At 48.2% G+C, this 22,426-nt stretch overlaps 1 protein-coding gene across 2 annotated transcripts in view; it reads left to right on the top strand.

Moving 5' to 3' along the window:
* Positions 1-22,426, top strand: part of IKZF1 (IKAROS family zinc finger 1) — an 87,370-nt gene that overhangs the window by 10,155 nt on the left and 54,789 nt on the right. Inside the window, exons 1-3 of one of the 2 annotated variants that reach the window (XM_057733207.1) lie at positions 2,783-2,884; positions 3,370-3,423; positions 10,451-10,570. In XM_057733207.1, the coding sequence (XP_057589190.1) occupies positions 2,869-2,884; positions 3,370-3,423; positions 10,451-10,570 (190 nt within the window). In that variant the 5' untranslated portion in view covers positions 2,783-2,868. Of the gene's footprint in view, positions 1-2,782; positions 2,885-3,369; positions 3,424-10,450; positions 10,571-22,426 lie in introns of those variants that run through there. The other variant, XM_057733208.1, reaches the window with a different exon arrangement.

Raw genomic sequence — 22,426 nt, 5'->3', positions numbered from 1 at the left:
TCATGTGTTGGCTCCGGCCTCAAATAGTTTGGGTTCCCGTGCAGAGTAGAAAATGGCAATGTTCCTGTGAAATAAGTGTTCCCTCTGGTGTCTCCCTTTGCAGGCCTGCTGGTCTTGGTTTGGGTTTAGGTGAAGGTTTGTGAAAATAAGTTGTCACTTTTGTGATAAACTCCTCTTCCTGACTGCAAACTCCTTTGTACTGAGATCAGATCAAGCCTGAGTCCCATTTTCTGCCAGACACTGGACACTGCTTCCACGAGTCTAAAAAGAAACACAGAGCCTGGGCCATGCCTGTGTCCCCAGGGTTGGGGCTATTTCACTGTGCCCTTCGGGACCCTTCCAGGCTGCCCTTTGGTAACTTGGTCTTGGAGGGGATGGCATTTCTTCTCTCACACACAGTTTTCCATTGTCGGATTATTCCTTGGTCTTTACCTAAAAGCGAAGTCACTTTTACAAAAAACTCACTACTTTTTTGTCCCAAGAGATGCAAATTTCGACTTTGGGGAAGTTTGAAGGAGCTTGTCAAGCTCCCCACCCCCCACCCCCCCACTGTGTGATGTCAGGCAAGACAGGCCACGGAATCACAGGGCTGGCGTGGACTGTGCCCTAATTCTTACAAATCTCAAAACCATGGTGACAACCAAACACTCGTCCAATCAAGGGGGTGCCCTAAGCACAGCCCCAGGACCGCGCTGGCCACAGGCCCACACAGGTGGGTCCATGTAGGGTTGGTAGGGAGTGTGTTTGAAAGTCTGAGTGAGGCTGATGACCTAACAGTTCCACGTCGGGGATGCAGACATTCAGTGAAAATGGAAACGGGCCTGTGACATGGATCCTGCATCCTCTGCTCGCAGGCGGCAGCTTCCTGACACACACTTCCTAACGCTTCCTAACGGGCCAGCGTGCGCAGGTGGGCACTGTCGCAGGGCTGGATCCAGGAAGGTGTCCTTGCCCTGTCCCCTCAGGACACACAGGCACACGTACCCACCCAGCAGAGCCAAGCCTGGGCCTCAGCCTCAGGCCCGAAGCATCCTTTAGCTGCTCTGTGCCCTGCTTTCACATCTCCGCACCTGAATGGACTGATGCGTGAAGGGTAGCTGGGTGTGGGTCGGTTCTGCCCCGACAGCAAACCCAGAGTGTCCACAACAGCAGGCTGGAAGGCACCTTCTCCGGCCGTGCTGGGGTGGGGGGCCGTCAGCTGGGCCTTACGAAACATTTTTTTCCTTATACTTGGAAATTACTTGAATATACAGTAGGGTATTGGTGAAATCAGTCCCTGCCACTGGGCAGTGCCTAGTCACTAAAATGAGAATGTGGATGCCTATTTGTCAATTAAAAAGATACGGGTAGTATTAAATGAAAAAAAATGTTTTATAACAGTTTATTTGGAATATGTTTAGTGTCCCGCTTTTCTAAAAAGTCTTGAAAAAATGTAGTAGTCCTAAGTAGTGGAAATTATGATCATTAACTTGCTTCTATAAAAAAAAAGTTGTAACATTTGTATCACTTGCAGAGCAAAAAAAGTTCAAAGTCAACATAATACAAATTGGGGCTTAGTGTAGTATTAGTTGCAGCAAAATTTGAGTTCTGTCTCCTGGACATCTCCCCAGTCAATACAGGGACACTTTAGAACTGACTTGTGATATTTCACCCTAAAATACTGTATTTGTCTTCAGAAAACTGAATCTAAAATTCTTGCTGCACATTGAACACAAAGGTTTTTCTCATTTGGGTCTGTCTTGTTTCTTTAGAATTGTTTCGACAGGTTTCAGAAGGCTTCCTAGGGTTTCTTTTTTTACCTTTTTTACTATTAAAAGGATGTGAGGCTTTGGACACAGGTTTTTGGTGACACTGGACTAGTTTCGTGTTTACTTCTGGGGCTCGTTTGTCTGGTTTTGCTTGATGGTGGACTCTCAGTCTTGGGGCTGAAACACAGGTGGGCCATGGGGCTTTTTTCCCTTCTGGGGTCGCGGGCTGTATCCCTAAGGCTGACACTGGCCTTGGAAATTCGAGTCACAACTCAAACTAGTGCAATGGCTTTCAAAAATAGATGCAGACCTTTCCCCATCCAGAACCAGCGCTGGTCATCCACGTCTTCTTCATGACTAGTACCGACAGGACTGAAACTGAAAAGTCTGTATTCCAAATGCACCATGACGGCTGTTATACACACACACACACACACACACACACACGCACACGCACGGCCTCTGTATGCCCAGAGATGTAGCCTCCCGGTAGAGGGTCAGTTCCCCTGAACCTCCCATCACTGTGCAGACATCTGCTGAAAACAGGCCTAAAAGCACAGACCCACACATCCAAACTGGAGATCCCAAGGTGGTCCCCCAGATAGAAGTGACCTGATTTCCAGTCAACAAACGGGCTCCGCTGGCCGGCTGGAGAAGGCGCTCTTCTGAAGTTGTCCAGCAGAACATTAACAAGCAGACCTTGCGGAGGTCACCTTGCACTGGGCCCCCACTTTCCTATCCACGCAGCCGCCAGATGTCACCTACCAGGGGCACCTGAGACCTGTGAGGTGCAGGCCGGGACCCTGCGTGCAGGACGCAGCCCACGCCTCCCTCCTGCTCGGCCGATGTGGCCTCTCCCCCGTGTTTGTGGTGGCCACAAGCAGAACGGTCCCCGTCGCCACCCGGGGGCGGCTCCTCCAGGCTGGCTGTCTCTCTTTCCAGAAGCTGGGCATGTGTCAGCAGAACAGGAAGGTCTGGGCGCTCTCGGGGCAGAGCCTGGCGGAGTCACAGACAGGGGCCCTGAAGAGCCGGGGGGACACAACCAGCGGGGCGCGCGGCCCATCTGCCAGGCTGGAGGTGTATTTATTATTGATGGAGGGAGCGCGGTGGCTGCTCAGATATGCAGCCCTGCCTGGGTAAATGAGACATTCTTCAGCAAATTGCTTCGTTTTTTGATTGCTGATTGTACGCGTGTCACCAAGCTGACTCAAGGTTCATCGATGCATGCTCAGTAAATTAGAAAGAACATAACTACGGATCAGCCAAGAGAATGAATTCTGTGCCTACAATGACCCAGGGCCATTTAATTTTCTGCTTAATTTTGTTGCAGTCAGTTTGCATTTTGGGTTATTATGCAGTAGGAAATTAACAATAAATAACAAATTTGGTCCTCCTGTGCTTGTAATGATATTTTTATAAATCTTTGTAATGCTGTTTTTAAAAGGATCAAGGTCTGTGCCAGTCTGATACCCCAGCGAGTGTGTGAGGAGGAAAAGGCATTATTCTTGGTAGATAGCCTTGTTGTTAAAGAGCACGGGCCTTCTTTATCTCTCGTTCTCTCTCTCTCTCGTATCTTTTGAGTACTTTGCTTTCAACTAAAACCCCTTCCTCTCTTTCTCAGATAACCTGAGGACCATGGACACGGATGAAGGTCAAGACATGTCCCAAGTTTCAGGTGAGAGCTGGTGAGATGCCTGTACGGGGAGTCCAGGAGAACGGCTCCACTGGGTACCCAAAGCCAAGGTGCTGGCCAGGTGGCGGGGGAGGAAGAGGGCTGTCCTGCAAACGGAGAGGCCAAGATGGAATGGGTGTCCATGTTTCACTTCCCCTCTTAGAGGTTATCCCCATATGACAACCTGGATAGAAAAGTCTCCCAGACAAAACTAGTTTTCCTGTTACATCTGAGAGCAACTCGGAAAGGATTCAACCTCTGTTGATATTCTTGGGGAGGAAAAAGGACAGGTTGATCTGCTCTAGACCCCAAAGACAGGCCAATGAAAGTGTTTAAAATGAGAGAGAGAAAGAGGGAGGGAGGTGGGGGATGGGAGAAAAGGAGAAAGTAGATTGGAAAGCAGAGTGTGGGGCACAGTTCAGGCTATTTGTTAAACGTGGAGACAGCATTGCTCCAGTCACCACGTGTTTATTTCAAGCCATGTTGAACGTGGCTCCTCCCATCCCGGGCGGGAGACCAGGGCATAGGGCAGTCCTGGGAGCTGAGGCCCAAGGCTGGATCCCACTGTCCTGCCTTGGGTGATGCCCTGGGGGTGGACCCCCGCCCGTCTAGCCAAGCCTGAGCAGCTCCGTATTCATGGGCCCAGGAAGCCCACGGTCTGGCTGGCCCTGAACCTGGACGTGTCCGCAGCAGTCGGGTTTTCAGTATTTTATGTTTTCCAGCCTCAGTTCATGATCAATCCCAGGTAAACCTCTGTGCTGCAGTGGCCCATGTGGTCCCCTGAGTGTGGCCGACCTGCCCCCCCTGGTTTCCAAGTTATGACTGAATTCTGCCTCTGGGTCTCAGTCAGTCCTCGTGATGGTGACCAGGGCTGGGCACGCATCTGCCGCCACGCCTGCCCGCTGCTCTCAGGAGATGGGCAGGAGGGGCGATTCAAGTTCCCTCAACCTGGAGTCGGCCTGCTGCAGCCACGGCCCCTCCTGCTCTGTGGTGGCCACACCTGTCATTTAGAGAGTCCGGATTGAGCTCTCCAGGCTGTGAGGTACAAGCAGATGCCTGGCGTTTCAGCTGTGGCCTGTAGGCACCTCACAGACAGTTGGTGGGCGTGAACGTTGGTCCGCACGTTTGGCCTTATCTGCAGAAACCGAAGTTGTGTTGGAGGGATTAGCCCTGGAGACGCATTCACACACGGGCACGGGGTGTCTCTGCCGATGCTCACTGCAGCGTTGGTGCTGATCCTGGAAATTGCTGGTCCCTCCACACCCTTGTTCACACAGCTCCGAGCAGTGAGGACCGTACGAACGTAGTTGTGTGGGAAGACATCCAAGATGCATGTGAAGGTGAGAAAAGTGTGTTTCAGGATGTTATGCAAAGTATTACCCCATCCTTTGAGATGAAAACAAATTTCTCTCTCTCTCACACACACACACACACACACTTTCCACATGCCTGTATATACGTTTGGGGAAATTCTGGAGTGATACTTAGTAAATGTGCACATCCTCTTGGAAGACTGAGGATGGATGGAAGGGATGGGTTAGAGAAGAAGGGGACAGAGACTTTGGTGTTTTGTCTTCTACCTGTCAGCATTATTTGAATTTATTTCCCTTAAACACATACTTTGTTTCTTAAATGTGAGTGCCATGCGACAACAATAAAACTATAAAAAAAACAAAAACAAAAACAAACAAACAAAAAAAACTTTGGCTCTTTGGAGCCTCTCCTTTGGCTTGGCCAGGAGCTGGTAGCTGCTGGTAGATGCAGTCTGAGCTGAAGCAGAGGTGGGTCTTATTCTCTGGAATTGCAGCCTGTGGCTAGAGGTGATGAGAAGGTCAGAAACACGGAATGTTAAACATCCCAAAGGTGCAGAGAGACCCCCATCGTTGTTTCTGTTCCTCTGTGTTCCTCTGGCCACCTTCTTCTTGGGTGGCTTCTAGGTCAGCATCTTACATGATGCCTTTAGGTGGAGACCCCTTGGTTCCGTGCAGACTCTGCCGTCCCAAAGACAAAGCTGAGAACCCGAGCCTGGGGTGGCATCTCTAGAAAGTTTTGTAGCCGGTCAATATTCGGATCCCCTATATTGGTAACAAGCATAACGAAAGCCTCGTCATCGTCTTCTATTTTTCTTGCCCTTAATGTTATGCTAAACACTCGGTTTGTTTGGAAGTGGCTAATTAAAGAGAAGGTGGGGGGGGGGGGGCAGGGGTAGTGAAGAAAGAAAGTTGGCCTGAAAAAGCCAGCTCTTCTTTGGTTTAAAAAAGATTCAAGATTTGGTCTGAAATTTAGTTTTGTACACTCCTAGCAAAGGAAATGGTGCTTCTGGTACTTTCCACGAATAGTCCTTTGGCTTGTGTTAAACCTGGAGCATTCTAAGCAGAGATTAGTGCACTTAAAGCATTGTGCCATTTTTGCTGAAGATTTAAAGAGTATTTCTCTACTTCCTGCTGCTTCTTCAGTGCAGTCCTAATCGTGATGACTTTCCCTTCTTTCATCTCTAAACTGGAGGGAAGTGGCAGTTCGTTGTTGAATAACGATGTACATTTAGCCACACAGAAGTCGACATTCTTGATATAGAATCTGAGGAATATGTTCCGAATCATCCCCTCTTCCCATAAAAGTATTCCTTGTTATGTTCAGTTCCCAAAAAAGAAAAATGGATTTTTTTTCTAAGTTGAACCCTATGAAATTGCCCCATCATAGGTTAAAAAAAAAATGTTCCAATATCAGCAGTTTCATAGGAGTCCACCTAATCTATATGAAATACTCACTTGAAAAACAGAGAAATACTTAATACCTGACTTTTTTTTTTCAAACTGCATATTTCTTTCTCCCTTGGGATTTATCCTAAATGTGGACTGAGCCCTGGTTTACAGTGTCTTACAGATTACAGATAATAGACATTCCATAAATATTTACCGACTTGCATCCACTAGAGTTGGGAAATACTGCTGAACAGGCTTGGAGGAGGGTCTGTCTAAAGTCAGCCATGCTTTCCTTTAGGGCACATCTCATTCATTCTTTTGGTAAGTTTTTTTTTTTCCTTTCTCTGTCTCTTTCTTCTTTGGCACTCTTTCCAGATCGTTGGTTATGCATGTGTATCGTGGTTTGTTTTGGGTTCTAAGGGAAGAGTCGGAAATTGTGAGGTCTGTATCAACATCTCATCTCTGCCTCCAGCCCTGGGACCTGAGACCATTCTCCTTGCCTCCTGGACCACTATGTGTCCTCTGCAAAATGCGGGGCTAGAGCCAGCTGAGCTTATAGGATGCTCAGGCTCCTGTGGCCCTATGGGATGTTTTCCTAGTGGTCGTTCCTAATGTTTGTTGGAACAAGGAAACAAGAACTATGCTCCGTAGCCATCCATCACCTGCCTGGGAGATGAGGCTCATCTGTATTGAAGTGTCAGTGCAAATGTGAATCAGAGTAAATCACATTGATTGAATGCTTTAGATTTACCAAACAACGCCCTCAGCATTTTTCTCATTTCAACTTTACAAGACCCCAGTGAAGAAGACACAGGGACCATCTTCAATTCGCAGGGAGCTGAGACTCAGAGAGTTTCAGTAACTGACCAGAAGTGCCAGGGAACCAGATGGGGTGCTGGGTAGGAGCTTCCCCACTGTCCCATAGAGGTGACAGTCTACTTTCTGACTTTTTATTTACCCCTAGGAATTATGTTCTCCTGGATAATTGTACACAGTAAAATTTCATCCACTAGGGAGGAAGGGAATCACAGAACTTTGTTGGCTGAATTATAATCTACTCAAGGAATTATTTGCTTGCTGTTGATAAGCTAATTATACAATTTTCTCATCTAATTTGCCCAAAACACTTCTCATAGGTAAAGCTTTATTTGAAACATGTGCAGTGAGTACGTTAAATAGAAATTGGTAAGAAGTTTCTTTTGGTTTTCTGAATAAGTAAAATGACCTCACACCCCCTAAATTCTTCCATTTCAGTACCTGACTTCTCGCTGTCTACAGTTCTGTGTCAGTGAGACACTGTACTTGCACGTGGAGGACATAGCAGCGCTTGGTGCTGTGCATACCTCTGTTTCTATAGGATGTCACAGTGTTAAAATAATACCATAAGCTTATTAAGCATATTAGCATCCACACACTTTATTATTTTATCCTCACAACAACCTTGTGAGCTAAGCCAAAATCATGTCCTTTCACCTCATTTTACTCTTGAGGAAAGAGTCTTGAAGAGGTGACTTACTGTGGAATCTGTCTTATCATTGGTCAAATCTGAGCTGTATCCTGGGTCAACTAACTGCTAGTCACAGTGTGTAATATATGCTATGTAATAATTTTATTTTCTTGTCTTTTATCATCTTTCTATGGTCTTGTGTGTTAAGTGGTTAACTGGGTGAATTGGTTTAAAATCAACATATAAAAATATGTTTGCTCCTCATGAAGGTTTTGACGAAGTGATGGAGGGTTGTCGTGGAAATCTCCGGCAGGGAAAGGATCCCAGGGTCGCTAAGTACCGAGGCTCAGGTCAGGGATTAATGTCTCAGCAGCTGCTGCTCAAACTTGGGGGCTTTTAGGCAAATCAGATGAGCTCTTAGCATCGCAGAGTGAGGCGAGGTGAAGCTGAATTCCAGCAGGGCTCGTGGTAGGCACGTGGCTGTCTCACCTCGCTCTCTGCCAGTCCTGGCGTTTTACCAGGGGCCCCTGCACACGCCGAGGCTGTTGTTTTATTCTTGCTGCTTCTGCACGGGGAGCTCCTATTGATCGACCTGACCCAGGGTATTTAGAGTCATGGTCCCTACTGTTTCCATTATTCCTTATTCTCCTCCGTGTAGGAAACAGTGAAAGTGCTGAGATGCTACAGGACAGCTGGCATGTAGCTCAGCACAGGAGCCCAGCCAGATGGAAGCATGTCTAGCATCCCATCAAGTTCTAGTTGCTCGTGTCCCCAAGAAACAGATCAGCTAAATTTGAAAAAAGGCTATGGGGTTGCATTTTCACATGAGTGGAGCAGAGAGATGACATCCCTTCACTGGATAAGTCTCGATTCTTTGTGACCTTCTCTCGGTTCCCGTGCACCCGGGTAGCCAAGTCGATCCCAGAGTTCTCCAAAGTTATCTCCCACCCTGTAACCATGAGAGCTGGTTGATCAGAAAGGCACACGTGCACACCCCACACTCTGCACCTTTAATAATCTGGTCAGCTTATCAGGCCAGGGTCCCCACGGTCAGTTCTGTGGGGGCTCCTCGGGGGTCTTCACGGAAACAAGTGGCCTGGGTCTCTGATCTTCCAGCCTCCCCACCCTGCAGTGTCCCCATTTTACACAGAAGATGGATTTCATATATTGAAGTTCTATGTAAGAACTAGAGATTTTCATCCGAAGTGAAGTAAGTCAGAAAAAGAAAAATATATGATATCGCTTATATGCAGAATCTAAAATGCGATACAAATCAACATATCTATGAAAAAGAAATGGACTCACACACATAGAAAACAAACGTATGGTTATCAGCAGGGAAAGCGGGGAGAGATACATCAGGAGTTTGGGATTAACAGATACACACTACTATATATAACATAGACAAACGACAAGGTCCTACTGTATAGCATTGGGAAATATATTCAATATCTTCTAATTACCTATAATGGAAAAGAATCTGTAATATATATATATAGATATATATATATATCTATATATATATATTTGTGTGTGTATAACTGAATCACTTTGCTGTATACCTGAAACTAACACAATATTGTAAATCAATTTTAATAATTTAAAAAAAAATTATACTTACCAAAAAAAAAAAATTGAAAAAGAGTCCCCTGACCACCTCCCTGAAGTCCTCAAGGTTTGAAGACTATTACCCTAAGAAATCAGAAGGAGAAAAGAGTTATCAGTGGTTCACATGCCTCCTGCAGGCTCCCATTCAGCGCTTTTCCTCATTTATGAAGTAGGTGAAAAGCAACACTGAGTCTACCTACAGCTGTTGCTACTTTTGAAGTCTTCTATTTAGGGCAATGAAAATATTACTGATGTAGTGCACATTTAGTGTAACACGAGTACTTCAATCAATTTCTCTCCAGCCTTGGGTTTTTCCTCGGGAAATTCTTATCATCCTGCCGCATCTTTATCCATCTTGCAATGGCTATTCAAATATACCCAGTAATGCTCTTTCTGAAAATATGCCAATGGAGGTAATTACAGCTAAGCTGGAATACTAAACTGCAATGTCTGTTTGCTAGAGAATGCGATACTATTCCCCAAATCATGGCCTTGATGCCTTGCAGCTTCTATTTTAGACTATTCCCAAGAGGGTCGTCGCCTCTGCTGGGACCGCTTACACTGGTCCTGCCCGTCCCCTGAAAGGTGGTGTCGTTCTTGCAGGTGGTTTATTCAAACAAACAAGGACATTTCACACTCTGCCTCACCCTGTCTTCCAGGCAGGCTTTCCTCACCCTCTGGACACTCTCCTGCAGGTCTGGGCTTCTGGGTGGGCATATCCTTTGTCTGGGAAGCCAGGTTGCCAGCCCAGCAGCAACCCGCAATCCCATCCCAGCCCGGCCCTTTCCCAGGAACCTTCCTCCAGGCTCCTCCTCCCCGCCTGTCTTCCACAGGAGTGCTCCCAGACTGTTCTGCGTCCACTGGGGGCCTCACCAGCTCTTTCCTTGCTGGGTTTATTGTCCCCTAACTCAATGTTAGGTTACATCTATGTTAGAAGATACATGGGTTTCCATTTCAAAGGAAAAGGAGCATTTTCCATAATATATAAATATCCATGTATGTGTAACACCCCCCCGCCACAGTTTTAATACTGGTGATCTCTAGGTGATTTATGTTTTTATCACAGCTGTGTCCTCTCAGTGTTTGGTGTGGCAATGATATTCTTCCGTAGAAAGAAAAGCAGTTTCTAATTCCCACAAAGAAATGTGAACTCAGTCCAGTAACTCAAGCCAAGCCACAGCAAGGCCCAGGCGGTCCCTCCTGGCCAGTCGCAGTGACCACCACCCCCAGGGTGGCCACATCCCAGAAACTCAAGCTCCTCTTGTCTCCCCAGGGAAGGAAAGCCCTCCGGTGAGTGACACCCCCGACGACAGTGATGAACCCATGCCCGTCCCCGAAGACCTCTCCACCACGTCCGGAGGCCAGCAGAGCTCTAAGGGTGACAGAGGCCTGGGTGAGTGTCCTGTCCTGTATCCTGTCCGCAGACCGCCACGCGTGCTGGGCCCCCAAACCCTTGTTTCCCCATAGTCATTCACCTGCGGCTTCCCCCCAGCCCCCATGTGAAGGAAACACGACATGTGGGGTGGGGCCCTGCTGTGTAAGGGATGGGAGAGCCCGCTCTGTATGGTCTTGAGCCCCACGTGGCAGAGCTGAGGGGCGTCCCCCGAGGCAGCTACATGGCTGGCCTTCTGTCCTCAGCACGCTGCATCAGCATCCAGTATATGGGTTTTAGGTGGGGAAATAGTCCATTTTACGTGTAAGAGTGATAGGGCTGTTTATCTTCATAGCTTTGGTTTAGAAGAAGCTGAATCTGGCCATCTTAAGTCATCCTTCTCATCTCTGTTTCTTGAATGTCCAATTTAACTGAAAGTAGAAAATCTGACGAATAGATAAGTTTTCACGTTAAGCATAAATCTGGGTAATCTCGGTTGGCAGACATTTACGCGCCTTTTCCAGAAAAGAATGGATACGGAAATATTTGCAGTCTCTCCCCTGGTTAACCTACCCAGGCTACGGTTCATGGTGAGAAATCTTCGTCCAGCCTCTTCAAGAAAACAGAGGCCCAGAGAAGTTCAGTGAATTAGTCAAGGTCACATAGCAGAGTCAGAAGGAGACTCAATTTCTGACTCAAAACTGGTTTTCACTCCATTATACCCTATTCTCATCAGCTAATGAGTCAACAATTCCTTGGAATACCTATTTTCCTTTTCTTTTTATAAAGAAAAAACTGTGATGTTGAGAGCCACTTATTTATACCAAAGAGTGTCATGAAGGGTACACAGGTAGAAATGAAGTAGGGCAGATTTCATGTGATCAGCTCATAAGACACATAGCCAAGGAGGGCATGTGTGTAAAGTCCCCAGGGTTCTGAAAATCACCAGTTATTCTCCTGTAGGCCATCCTGATGTGATAACTAAGAAACATATTTTGTATGTTTTCGTGTGTCTTAGAAACCAAGCGGGCTCTGGGTATTATGGTTCCTTTTTCTTATTTTAGCTGTACAGACAAGAATAGTGGTGGCTAAAGCCCTTTGGCATAGATGAACCAAGAAAACAAGGACATTTCTGAATTCCTTTTCCCCGTTAGAAAACATCTACGATGTGTGGACAAGAAGGTGGGGAGAGAAGAAGGTTGGTGGATCTTGCCCTCTGTTCTACACACATCCTTTCAAGGTTTCCCCAAGCTGAGATACAGAGGAGCATGCTTTATTGTAATTGATGCATTTATGTTTAAGATTGTCTTCTGTTTATTGCAAGAGATACCAGTGTGTCATACACCTCCATACTGCTGCAGAGTTTCCTTTCAAGACACATTTGCATGAATTAAAAGATCAAATTTAAATAAAAACATTAGGACAATGAGGGTGCCTATATATGATAAAGATTTGCAAAGGCTCAGGAACCAAAAGCCAGAAGCAATTATGTGGGTATGTACCCACTAACCATTTAAATGAACCAAGAGCCCAGACATCAGAGTTAGGACTCCAGGGTCATTATGGAGAACCTGGGGAGCCCCACCCCCACCCCGAAATCCCTGCAGCTGCTGTGCAGGCTGACAGCGACAGTCTCCTTGGGCATCCTGTAGAGAACTGAAAGTCGGGCTGGTTCCTGGAGAGTGAAGAAGAGTCCACTTGGTGTAGGTAAACAAGCCTTTGTTAGAAATGCCTTCACAGTCTAAATATACTGCCCATTAAGAACTTCAGGTTGTGGGTGATCTGCCCTGGTAAGAGGTCACCAGGCCCCTGGCTCCCAGACTGCGTTCTGGTGGTGAGATTCAGGCTGGGTCCTGACCAAGCCCTTGAAGGTGTGGCTGGTGGAGCTGGGGTGGGGGGCGGGGGGCAGTCTGTGATGGCCTGTGGGCTCTTCCCAGTGCTTCCTCACCATGTGACACGATGCTCACTCACTTCTCCTTCCAGCATAATGTTTCTAAAAGCTTAATTTCAGAGTTTTAAAACTTCAAACACCTGAGAGTCCTCTTTCCTTGGTTTGCAAATAGCAGCTGCTGTGTGGACAGGCAGGGAAAGCGGTTGGAAGTGGGGGTAGTGATGGGTCACTGCCAGGAAACCAGAAAGGACAGAAGCGCAGACCACAGGAGCAGGAGACAGCTGGCAGGTTTGGGGAGACAGGCGAGCAGGAGAGAATCCCCGGAGACCAAGGAGTAGAGAGAAGCATCAGGGAAATCGACTGCTCTTCATGCTGGGCCACTGAACTTCAGAAACCATCCTTTACAGGTTTTTGAAACAAATCAGCTGGCTTGAGTAGGTGGTGGTAGGTTGTTTATTAAGGTAATGCATCCTAGGTAGCACTGAGCAAATGAAGTATGTCAACAGCATTAGGAGACAACTTTAAAAGATGGGGAGTTAGTGGCTGGAAGGAAAAGGAAATACACTTGAAGGCATATTTCCTCAGCTCCCTGGGAAGAAAGCAAAGGAAGAAGGGTCAGGGGACAGACAACAGGAAGCGAGAGCCCCTCCCTGCACGGGTCCCCTCCCTGCTTGGGGGCCCCTCCCTGCACTGAAGCAGGAGCAGCGCAACACAAAAAGGAAGAGCCAGGGGGAAGGCACCAGGGCTGTAAAGGGTGGGGCGGGCAGTGGGGAGGGCGGAGGCTGGCCCAGGAGACATGCACCTGGGAGGGGAAGGGTGGAGCCGGGGCCCCTCCCAGGCAGACTTACCTCCGAGCCCTGGTGGGCGCCCTGGTTTCAAACTGGCGGCCGCATGGGAGCTCAGCTCACAGAATGGTCTTCAGGGTTAACTGAAAACATGCAAACACGCGTTGCTGGAGACAGAATAACAGAGACATAAAGTAAAAGGCAGAAAAAGATCTTCTAAAGGTTTCTGAGCAGAGTAAAGGAGCCTGTTGTAGCTTCCCCTGAGAAAAGGCAAAGGGAGTGGTTAAGATTTGCAGCACCAGGAAGAGAAGAGAAATTAAGTAAAAAAATGTGACCCAGGGAATAAACAAACTGAAAACATAGCCAAGGAGACCAGGAAGGAATCAGTTAGGTGAGGGCAAGACTAAGTGAGAAACGGAGGTGCTGGCCACCCCCAGACCCAAGGTCCTGTCAAGAGTGCTCACTCCTCCAGGCGAAAAATCAAGCAGAAATGACGAGAGGCCAAAAGACAGTAAAAGGTGGGAAAGTCTTCAGTGATTATAGAGCCCTGGGAGTCTGTTTTAGAAAGAGCCAAGGGGTTTTTGAAAAGCTCTGAGCCCTCGTTACCAGTTTTAGACAAATCGAATCCCAACCAGGAGAACAGACTCAGGTAATACACAAGTTGTTGGGAAAAGATAGAAACCAGCCCCTTAAGATGGGGAGGTCGCATCTCACTGGTGGCAGGCCATTCCCAGAATGAGAAAAGGAATGGTTTTACAGCTCAAGGCTTCCTCCAGTGTTGAGGGACCTCCTGTAGGACTGTGTGGGAAGGTGGTCTCCTGGGTTTGGAAAAAAGTTTGGGGAAAGAGGGTCAGAGGAATAAGGCCAGGCCAAGGCTGTTGCGCGCCCCTGCCTCCGTTTTCTTCTGGGTCTGAATGAGAGGAAGCAAGGGACTGCAGTGCGGTGGGAAGACTTTAAGTTAGACACAGGAGAGAACTTCCTGGCCGTGAGAGCTTTAGTCATCAGGACAGTCTGTTTAATGATATGCTCGCTCGTGCTTCTGAAGTGGTCTCTTTAAAAATGAGGGAAATCTCGCCTCTCTGAAGTGGTTGTGTGTGAAACTGCTAAAACGGAGGATGCACTCAGTGACCTCCTAAGGCAACCCCCAAACTGACTCAATCACCCATGGCACGCGCCCTAGAGACGTGGAAAATGGGTCGAGGGTTCTTCTGACAACTGTGGACCAGGGGCGATTAAAAGTGGCTCACGTAGGTGTGATGTCAGGACGAGCGTCTAAAGGCACCAAAGGTTACTTCCTTCCTTTATTCAATAACCCATACGTTTCTTTCTTCCTTCGAGCGTGGATTTTTGCCCACTGCTGCCTTGCTCTTCCTTTGCTTGTGTGGGTTTCCTCATCCTAACATTGGGCAGGGGTCCTCCAGCTCCGCAGTGCCATCAGAGAGTGCACAGGCCTGGAGAGGAAGGGTGGGGGCTGCAGCCTGGCTGGTTCCAGGCCCAAGAGAGGCTTCAAATGCAGCTGGAGGTCCCCTCCCCCTTTGAGTGTAGACGGGGCCGGAGGGAAGGGATGCTTGCTGGGCTGGAGCAGAGGAGACAGAGGTCAGAGGTAGAAAAGAGAGATTTGAGGCCAGAGAACCAGATGGTACCCTGAGAGAGATGCCTGGCACGTTTAGGATTTAGAGTAGGATCAAAGGGAAGACCCAGGGGCAGAAGCACTGATGCCCTGGGTGTGGTTCAATTAGCCCACCGCCAAGGACGCGAGGCTGGTTTGGGGTTGAAGGAGGCTCTCCAAGTGGCTCAGCTTTGTGGATGGACCGTTGAGATGACCCTGTGTAGCAGTCACTCTAATGCAGAGGGAGATGTGAGGTTCGGTGCCTTTGGATACAGGGCGATGACATATGTTTGTGCGCTCCCTGCCACGTTCTAGAAGGTTCTTTCCTTGCCTCTGCCTACTTACATGACCTGCTCCCAGAATAGGGAGGTGACACCCATTGTTTCCTGGGTGGTGTATTGTAGGACCTGATTCCTGCAGGTCACATCCCCCAGTGTGGTGTCTGGAGCGTTTTTGAAGCTGAATTCTTGCGTCAGCTTGGGTCCTTGGGTTCTTCCCTTGGAAGACTTTGACCAGGGTTTGATATACTCTGGTAAAAATAGAAAGGGAAAAAAAGTAGGAAAAAAAAGTCTGGATTTCTTCCCTCTGGAATCCAGGAAGATGGTTAAGCATGTCAACATATAAATTCTCTTTTTTGGCCCATTCACTCGAAATAAACATTCCTTCACTCCATCAAGAGTTCCTGGCCTAGAGTGTGAATTGTAAGAAGATGCATGGATTTTTCACTGGTGATTCTGGTGCCAGATCTCACTTTCATTTTAAAGTTCTAAGCAGGACACCAAGGCAGTCCGGACAGTGGGTGGAGGGCTGAAACGCCTCTCTGCAGCCTGGAAAGGAGGGGGTATGCTGGAGAGAATTTTTCACGATGGAAAACAGAGGGCTTTGGTCTAATTGGAGCTGGGGCGCTGGTGTTTGAGTACGGATGCGACGCCCGCTTATCTAATCAGCAGTTAGAGGAAGTCGTTTTTATCTGTGCAGTGCATCTCCTCTGAACCGAGAAACCCCTTTTGAGCTCCGGAGAACTATTATCTCGCAGCATCTGAGCATTAGCTGCAGCTGAGCTCAGGCTTGTTCAGATGGGATGTGCGCCGTGAAACAGTCTCACAGAGAAAATCATCTGGGGCTGAACTCCATCCGCAGCCCGAGTGTCTCGGTTTCCAGCTTTCTTCTGAGGAACAGCTCAAAGCATGTCATTTAGATTCGTGGTCACCTCTCTTTTATTTAGTTCCTTACTCCTTTTCGTAGTTGACACATTGTGTAGTGCTTTTGATGGGGCACCTTTTAAAGATTCTGTCCTATTCGTCTTGCAATTCACTGCCTCTGTCTTGGGTGCCTGGTGAAGGCTGCAGAGGTTACTGTGACGTCACCCAACCAAGAAGAAGCCAGTTGGAAACTCTAACTTTCCAATTTCCCAAAACATGAAACACAGCATCAAAAAAAATTATTTTGAGTACCCTCTAAATCTTTCACGTTTTGAAAAGAGGGGCTATGACGTAACAGGTTTATTGCTTCCCATTTAAAAGTAAATGTGAGGTTTTTCCTGACCTCTGTTTTGTAGGTCAGTGGAAAACATTTGGAAATCATGATCTTTGTGGAACATCATGACACATTGGTTTACTACATTAAAATAAGTGATTGTGTCTGCATGGGGTACCATCCTGTGCTGGGTTTTGGTATCGAAGGTGGGACCAGGCAAAAGAGGCTTAGGAATCTTCTTTGGAGAAAACTGAAACTGATGTGTATGTGTGTGTGTGTAGTGTGTGCAGTGCCTGTGGTGTGTGTGTGTAGGGTGTGTCTGTGATATGTGTGTGTCCTGAGTGGTAGTTGACAAGACACCACAGTGGTTCGCTTGGGGAGCATCTCTGTGCCTGGGACCCGGCTGCAGGGATTCCATCCCTGGCTCTGGTGCTCCCTCCCCTGCTGGCCCTGGCAGGTCCCCTCCCCGTGGGGCGAGGGTGTCACCTTGCCATCGCTGTAACTAGGGTGAGCGCCGGGGGGTGGGGGCGGGGTGGGCTGCAAGGTAGGGGGGCATCCGTATCATTATTATTGTTGTCTCCATCGGGCGCACTCCCTGTGAGATGCCCTGTGGGATCTGGGCACTGGATGGCCACGTGCCCGTGTCACCTCCTGGCAGGTGACTTCAGGGAGAAGTCCCATGGAGGTGACCTCATAAAATGTCTAAAATTCCCAAGAAAGAAGGCAGACACAGGGAGCAGCACACGATCGGTGTGGCAAGACCGGAGGGTCTCAGGGACTCCGGGTCCTTCCCAGCGGCTGGAGAGACCCGGAGAGAAGGGAAGGCCTGGCCGGAAGGCGGAGCGGTCATGAAGCCCCGGCCCTCTCCCCACCCCCACCACCCCCACCCCATGGTGAGGGCCGGCCCACCAGAGGACGTGCTCCGGGGATGAGGGGCTCACACGCTGTGCTGTGCTGTCCTGTCGTGTGAGGGCCAGTGTGCCCTTGGTTGCTTGTACCTGGAGGTCAGTGATCACAGGGTTGGAAGTTGTCAGGTTGTGCACGGCCCAAAGCAGGGCCCCTGCTGGAGGCCAGGCTGCTCTGGGCCCCGCCCCCTGTCACCTGCCCCGCTGATTTCACTTTAGGATTTGGGACCACAGCATTTAGGTTGGCTTTGTGCTTTGTTTGCACTTGAGTTTCTCTGGCTTAGGAAATGAGGAAGTTCCATTCAATAGCAGTGCTATCGACTGAGCCCTTCTCCCTGGCAGGCTGGTGCAGTGTAGACCTTAGCAGTTAAAGCTTACAGAGCAGTAGCCCCACAACCATAAGGGCAGTGGAGGGCTCACGGGGACTTACAGATTTCTCTAAAGAAAGTAGACAGAAAGGCTTGTTCCCTGCTGGGCCAGGGAGTAGGGGGATGGCTAGACTCAGGGAGCTGAAGTTTGACCTTAGGAAATCGGTGGGGAGGGAGTGGGCACAGTCACAGCAAGGGCCCCAGTGGCCAGCTCTGGGAGCCCGCCATGGGGTTCACAGGGGACCCCGCAAAATGTTTCCTCCAGACTGAGGGGCTGGGGAGAGCATCTGGTAACAGCAAACAGGGAGAAATGACCCATCCCCAAGCTGGGAGGCGCGGGGAAGGCGTCGATTCCCAGCGGTGGCGGCGTGTGTCCATGCAGCGTGGCACGTGAGCTCAGGGACCACAGCAGTTCTCTCGAACAGAAGGGGAAATGGACAGAGTTGGGGTTGACTTGAAGGCCCTTGAGAGTTTGTAGCCCGGGAACTGTCTGGAAGGCAGGATGTGGGAGGGGTAGACAGAGCTAGTCCAGCTATGCCAGGAGGGGTGCTGAGTACCAGGGCCTTGGGAGTAAATGTCTGTAACTGTCTGGAGGAGAAGGCAAGGGCGGAGGCAGAGAATGAGTTGTCTGATTCGGGTAAAATTTCTGGGTAGAAAAATGGTGTAGAAGGTACTGGGATAGAGATTTTAGGGAAGATGGGAAAGTGAAAGTGTGGGCGGAGGGGCTGGGAAGGGACCTTCGGGAGAGGGGTGGTGGATTCCCAGAGGGCTCCGCAGGGGTGGAGCCCCAGGTCAAAGCGTAGGGATGCAGGGAGGAGCCGGGAGCAGGCTGAGGGGATGCAGCCGGGGAGGATGCTCAGGGTGGCCTGTGTCAGGGGAGGACACTTAAGTGGAGAAGGAGCGAGTGGAAAGAAAGGACTAAAATATCACAGCCCAAGCGGAGCCCCAGGAGAGGAGGACCAGCCATCTGGGAGCTGGGCTGGGGACTCTGCCTTGTCCTGCCCACACCCCGGGGCCCTGTGACTCTCCCCCTCCTGCATTCAGCCTCCATTTGGAAATCCCACGGAAGAGGAGCCCTCCCTGACCTAAAGTGACAGTGCCATCCTCTCGCTCCTCACCTGTCCCCACTTACAGGGAAAGCACGCCCCTGGGGTTCCCTCACCACATCCCCAGCATCCAGTAGGTGCCCAAGACATGTGGACCAAATGCATGGGATGGTGGTCCTGCTTTCTCGGGCAGAGAGCTAGCAGAACAGCAGAGAGAGGGTTTAAGTGGAAGGGGATGAATTTAAGGCTGCACCTGAATTTAAAGTTCATCACGTGGATTTTTTAGGCCTCTTTTCCCAGTGGGTACCATGGATATTTGGCGCAGAAAGGCCTTCCTGGGCCAAGACTGTCCCTCCCCCCGAGGGTATGTAGCCACCTGTGTCCCATCTCATCCCGCCCATCATGATGCCCTGGTGTTTCCACGTTTCCCAGCTGAGAACCATTTCATCCTCACGTGGTTCCTTGCGTCCACTCACGCACACTTCACGCTGCAGACAGGCACTTTGTGGCTGATGGTTTAAGACTTTTTAAGAGTCAGTAGTGTCCCAGAATCAAAAGTAGCAGTTTTAAAACATGGGAATAACCTGTAGAAAAACGGGGCCCTGGAGAGGTTGGAACTCCCCGAGCCCGGCATTTCCAGCCACGCTTCCAGTTTTCACTTCGTGTCTCCAAAGGAGTGTGTGAACTCGGAAAAGGTGGTTATTTTTACAAAGAGAAACCAGTGATCAGCTTATCTCCATCTTCTTCTGACAACCTGAATTCAGGATCACGTTGTCCCTAGTTGGTTTACTGAGGGAAATAAAGGTAGGTTCTTATCCATCAGTGGAGAGAGAGAAACAGTGTTTTCTGCTCTAGGGTTTCGGGTCCCAATTTGATTCTCCGCTTTGTTCCATCTATGTTGAAAGCATAGTTAACTCTGGGGGTAAAACAACCAACCGACATGTCGTTAACTTTCCTTCTAGATGGGGTTTCAGAAAGAAATGGAAAAAAAAAAAAGTTTTTGAGCTGTGGTTGCCAGTTGCCACCTGTCCTATCTGGTTAGGACATTTCTGATTTGGGAAGTGTAAATATAACCCAGAAAAAAAAGCTTCCCCTCCTTTTATGCAAAAGTAGAAAGGCCTAAGCAGAGCTGAGCCCTCACCATTGCCCTGTAAAGTTTCCACAGCACCAGTTCGAAGAGATGAAAACACTTGCTCGGTGAAGCCAGGCCCCAGGAAGCCGCCTTCCTGGCTCCCACTCGTGGGGCGGGGGTTGAGGCCAAGCCGCTGTAGCCGCCAGATAAGCCCAGCGCCCTGCAAGGTCTTAGCAGGAACGACAGTTCACACGTTACTGCAGAGCCGCTCAAAACTGTAACCCCTTTGCCTGTTAGGACTTGGGGGGGAAACAGGAGCTCGCAGGCAACTCAGAGACTGTCTTCAGGTTCACGGGCTGCAGCCAAAGCTTCCAAGCTCTTGTTACTTGTTGGTAGCCAGGGCTACTGTGGTTGGAAGGATTTACACCAGAGAAATGGGCAAATGTGACAAATTAGGACTTTTTCTTTTCTTTTCTTTTCTTTTCTTTTCTTTTCTTTTCTTTTCTTTTCTTTTCTTTTCTTTTTCTTTTCTTTTCTTTTTTTTTTTTTTTTTTTTTTTTTTGAGAGCTGGTTTCCCTGCATACAGCCTCTTAGCTATGGTTGTAATGTCTTTTTTTTTAGGACTTTTATTGAGATATAATTGACATACAATAAACTGCATATATTTAAAGTGTACAATTTGATATTTTTTCTTATTTTTTCCTCAAGAACTTTTATTGAGATACAACTGACATACAATGAAGTGCATATATTTGAAGTGTACCATTTGATATTTTTTCTTATTAGTAATGTATATATGGCAATCCCAATCTCCTAATTCATCCCACCCCAAGCCCCCCCCACCCCACTTTCCCCCCTTGATGTCCCTATGTTTGTTCCCTGCATCTGAGTCTCTATTTCTGCCTTGCAAACCAGTTGATCTGTACCATTTTTCTACATTCTGCCTATATGTGTTACTATACGATATTTGTTTTTCTCTTTCTGACTCACTTCACTCTGTATGTCAGTCTCTAGTCCATCCATGTCTCTACAAGTGTCCCAATTTTGTTCCTTTTTATGGCTGAGTAATATACCATTGTATATATGTACCACGTACATCTTCTTGTGGTTGTCATGTCTTGACAACTCCAATGGAAAGCAGGAATTATCTAGTTGATGACTGTGTGAGGTGGGGGTGGGTGTTTTTTGGAGAGGGTGTTCGGGAAGACTCAGCTTGTTGGGGGGGCCGGGGGCAGTGAGGTGGGTAAATGCAGCTTGTCCTACACGAGTTGATTCCAAGTGACACCCTGCTGTTGATGTCACAACTGGAAATGTCACGGCAACTAGATTCTCTGTATTAATAAGTAGGTTGCTGCTTTAGCAATTTTAGTTTTCTCTAACTTGGGTCCAAGTGTGGTTAGAAAGAATTCTGTGTCTTATTTATGAGATAGTATTATTATTATTGCTGTTATTTTGGTTTGAAGAACTTTAAATGCAAAGCAAGACTCATCCACGTTCCATCACTACGTTGCTAAATTACAGTGATTTTTCCAGGAAAGCATTGGTTTCACTCTGTCCTTCAAAACACATGGGATTGAACTTGGTCTTCTCAAAAATATTTTTATATTGACTCCCTTGGATGAAACACAACCAAGAGTTGTGTGCAGATCTGGGAGGTTACCTCTTCAGTGGTCCCTAAGTAGGTGGTGGCTTACTTAGGGCCCAGCAATGTGTGAGTGGCCCAGGGAGCCATCAGAAAGCTAATCACCGTTGGAGGACCAGAGAGGCTCTTTCCCACATTCCTGCCCCAAGGTACCTGACCCTGACAACAGCTAGATTAACGGAAGTGCCTTCGTGCCCTACTTTCAGGAGTGAGTTTAGCTGCAAGGATCTCTGAGCAGGTCTAGGGCGTGTCTTGCAAGGCTGCCTGCCAGGAGAGCACTTCCCCTGCAGGGGATGTGGCTGCAGGCTGTTGATTTCCACTGAAATCACCCAGGCCTGATTCCGGTGAAGCCCTGAACATCCGGTGTCTTTCCCCACTGGGCGGGGTGTGATGGATGGAAGGCCTGCAACCCCCAGCCTTGCTGCGTTGACAGAGCACATGGCAAAGGCAGCCCCTCTCCTTTGCAGAATGAACTGTCATGCTAGAGGTGAAATCCTGCTGAAATGAGAAAAGGACTTTTATGACAGTGCTGCAGGCAGCTCTGTGATTATTTTTATTATTATTCTTGGAATCTGGCAGAATTTTGCTGCTTTCACAATATCTCTGCTCTCTCCAGTTAAACATGGTAACAATAAAAATATGACTTCGCCAATAACCCAGCCCCCCCAGCACTTCTGATGGCCTCTGTCCCCCTGTAATGTTACATGGTGGTGATGCACTATTACCCAGTATAGAAAGCACTTAGGTCATCTTAGCATTACAGTTCAAGCAGTCTTTGGCGAAATACATGTTCAGTAGACAGTGCTGTGGTTTTAAGTGAAGTGGTTTTAATCCTGAGAAGAGAAGAGAGTTATTTTGCCATGATCAGCACTGCACTTACAATTTTAAAGAAGTACTATGATTATAAATATGTGGACTCCATACTGATTTTTATACTTAAAGCTGGAGCTGTAGGTGTTAACAGTTCTGTTAAGGGTTTGTATTTGTTCATTTGTTTGGTTTTCCCATTTCAATAACTTTATTTTTATTACTACTGCTGGAGTATCTCCTGACAAGGCATCCTTAAAATCAGCCCGCCCTGGG

The sequence above is a fragment of the Hippopotamus amphibius genome, chromosome 4 (assembly GCF_030028045.1).
Source record: "Hippopotamus amphibius kiboko isolate mHipAmp2 chromosome 4, mHipAmp2.hap2, whole genome shotgun sequence".
Taxonomy (NCBI): domain Eukaryota; kingdom Metazoa; phylum Chordata; class Mammalia; order Artiodactyla; family Hippopotamidae; genus Hippopotamus; species Hippopotamus amphibius.
The sequence above is the reverse complement of the archived record's forward strand: the minus strand, read 5'-3'. Positions and strand labels throughout refer to the sequence as shown.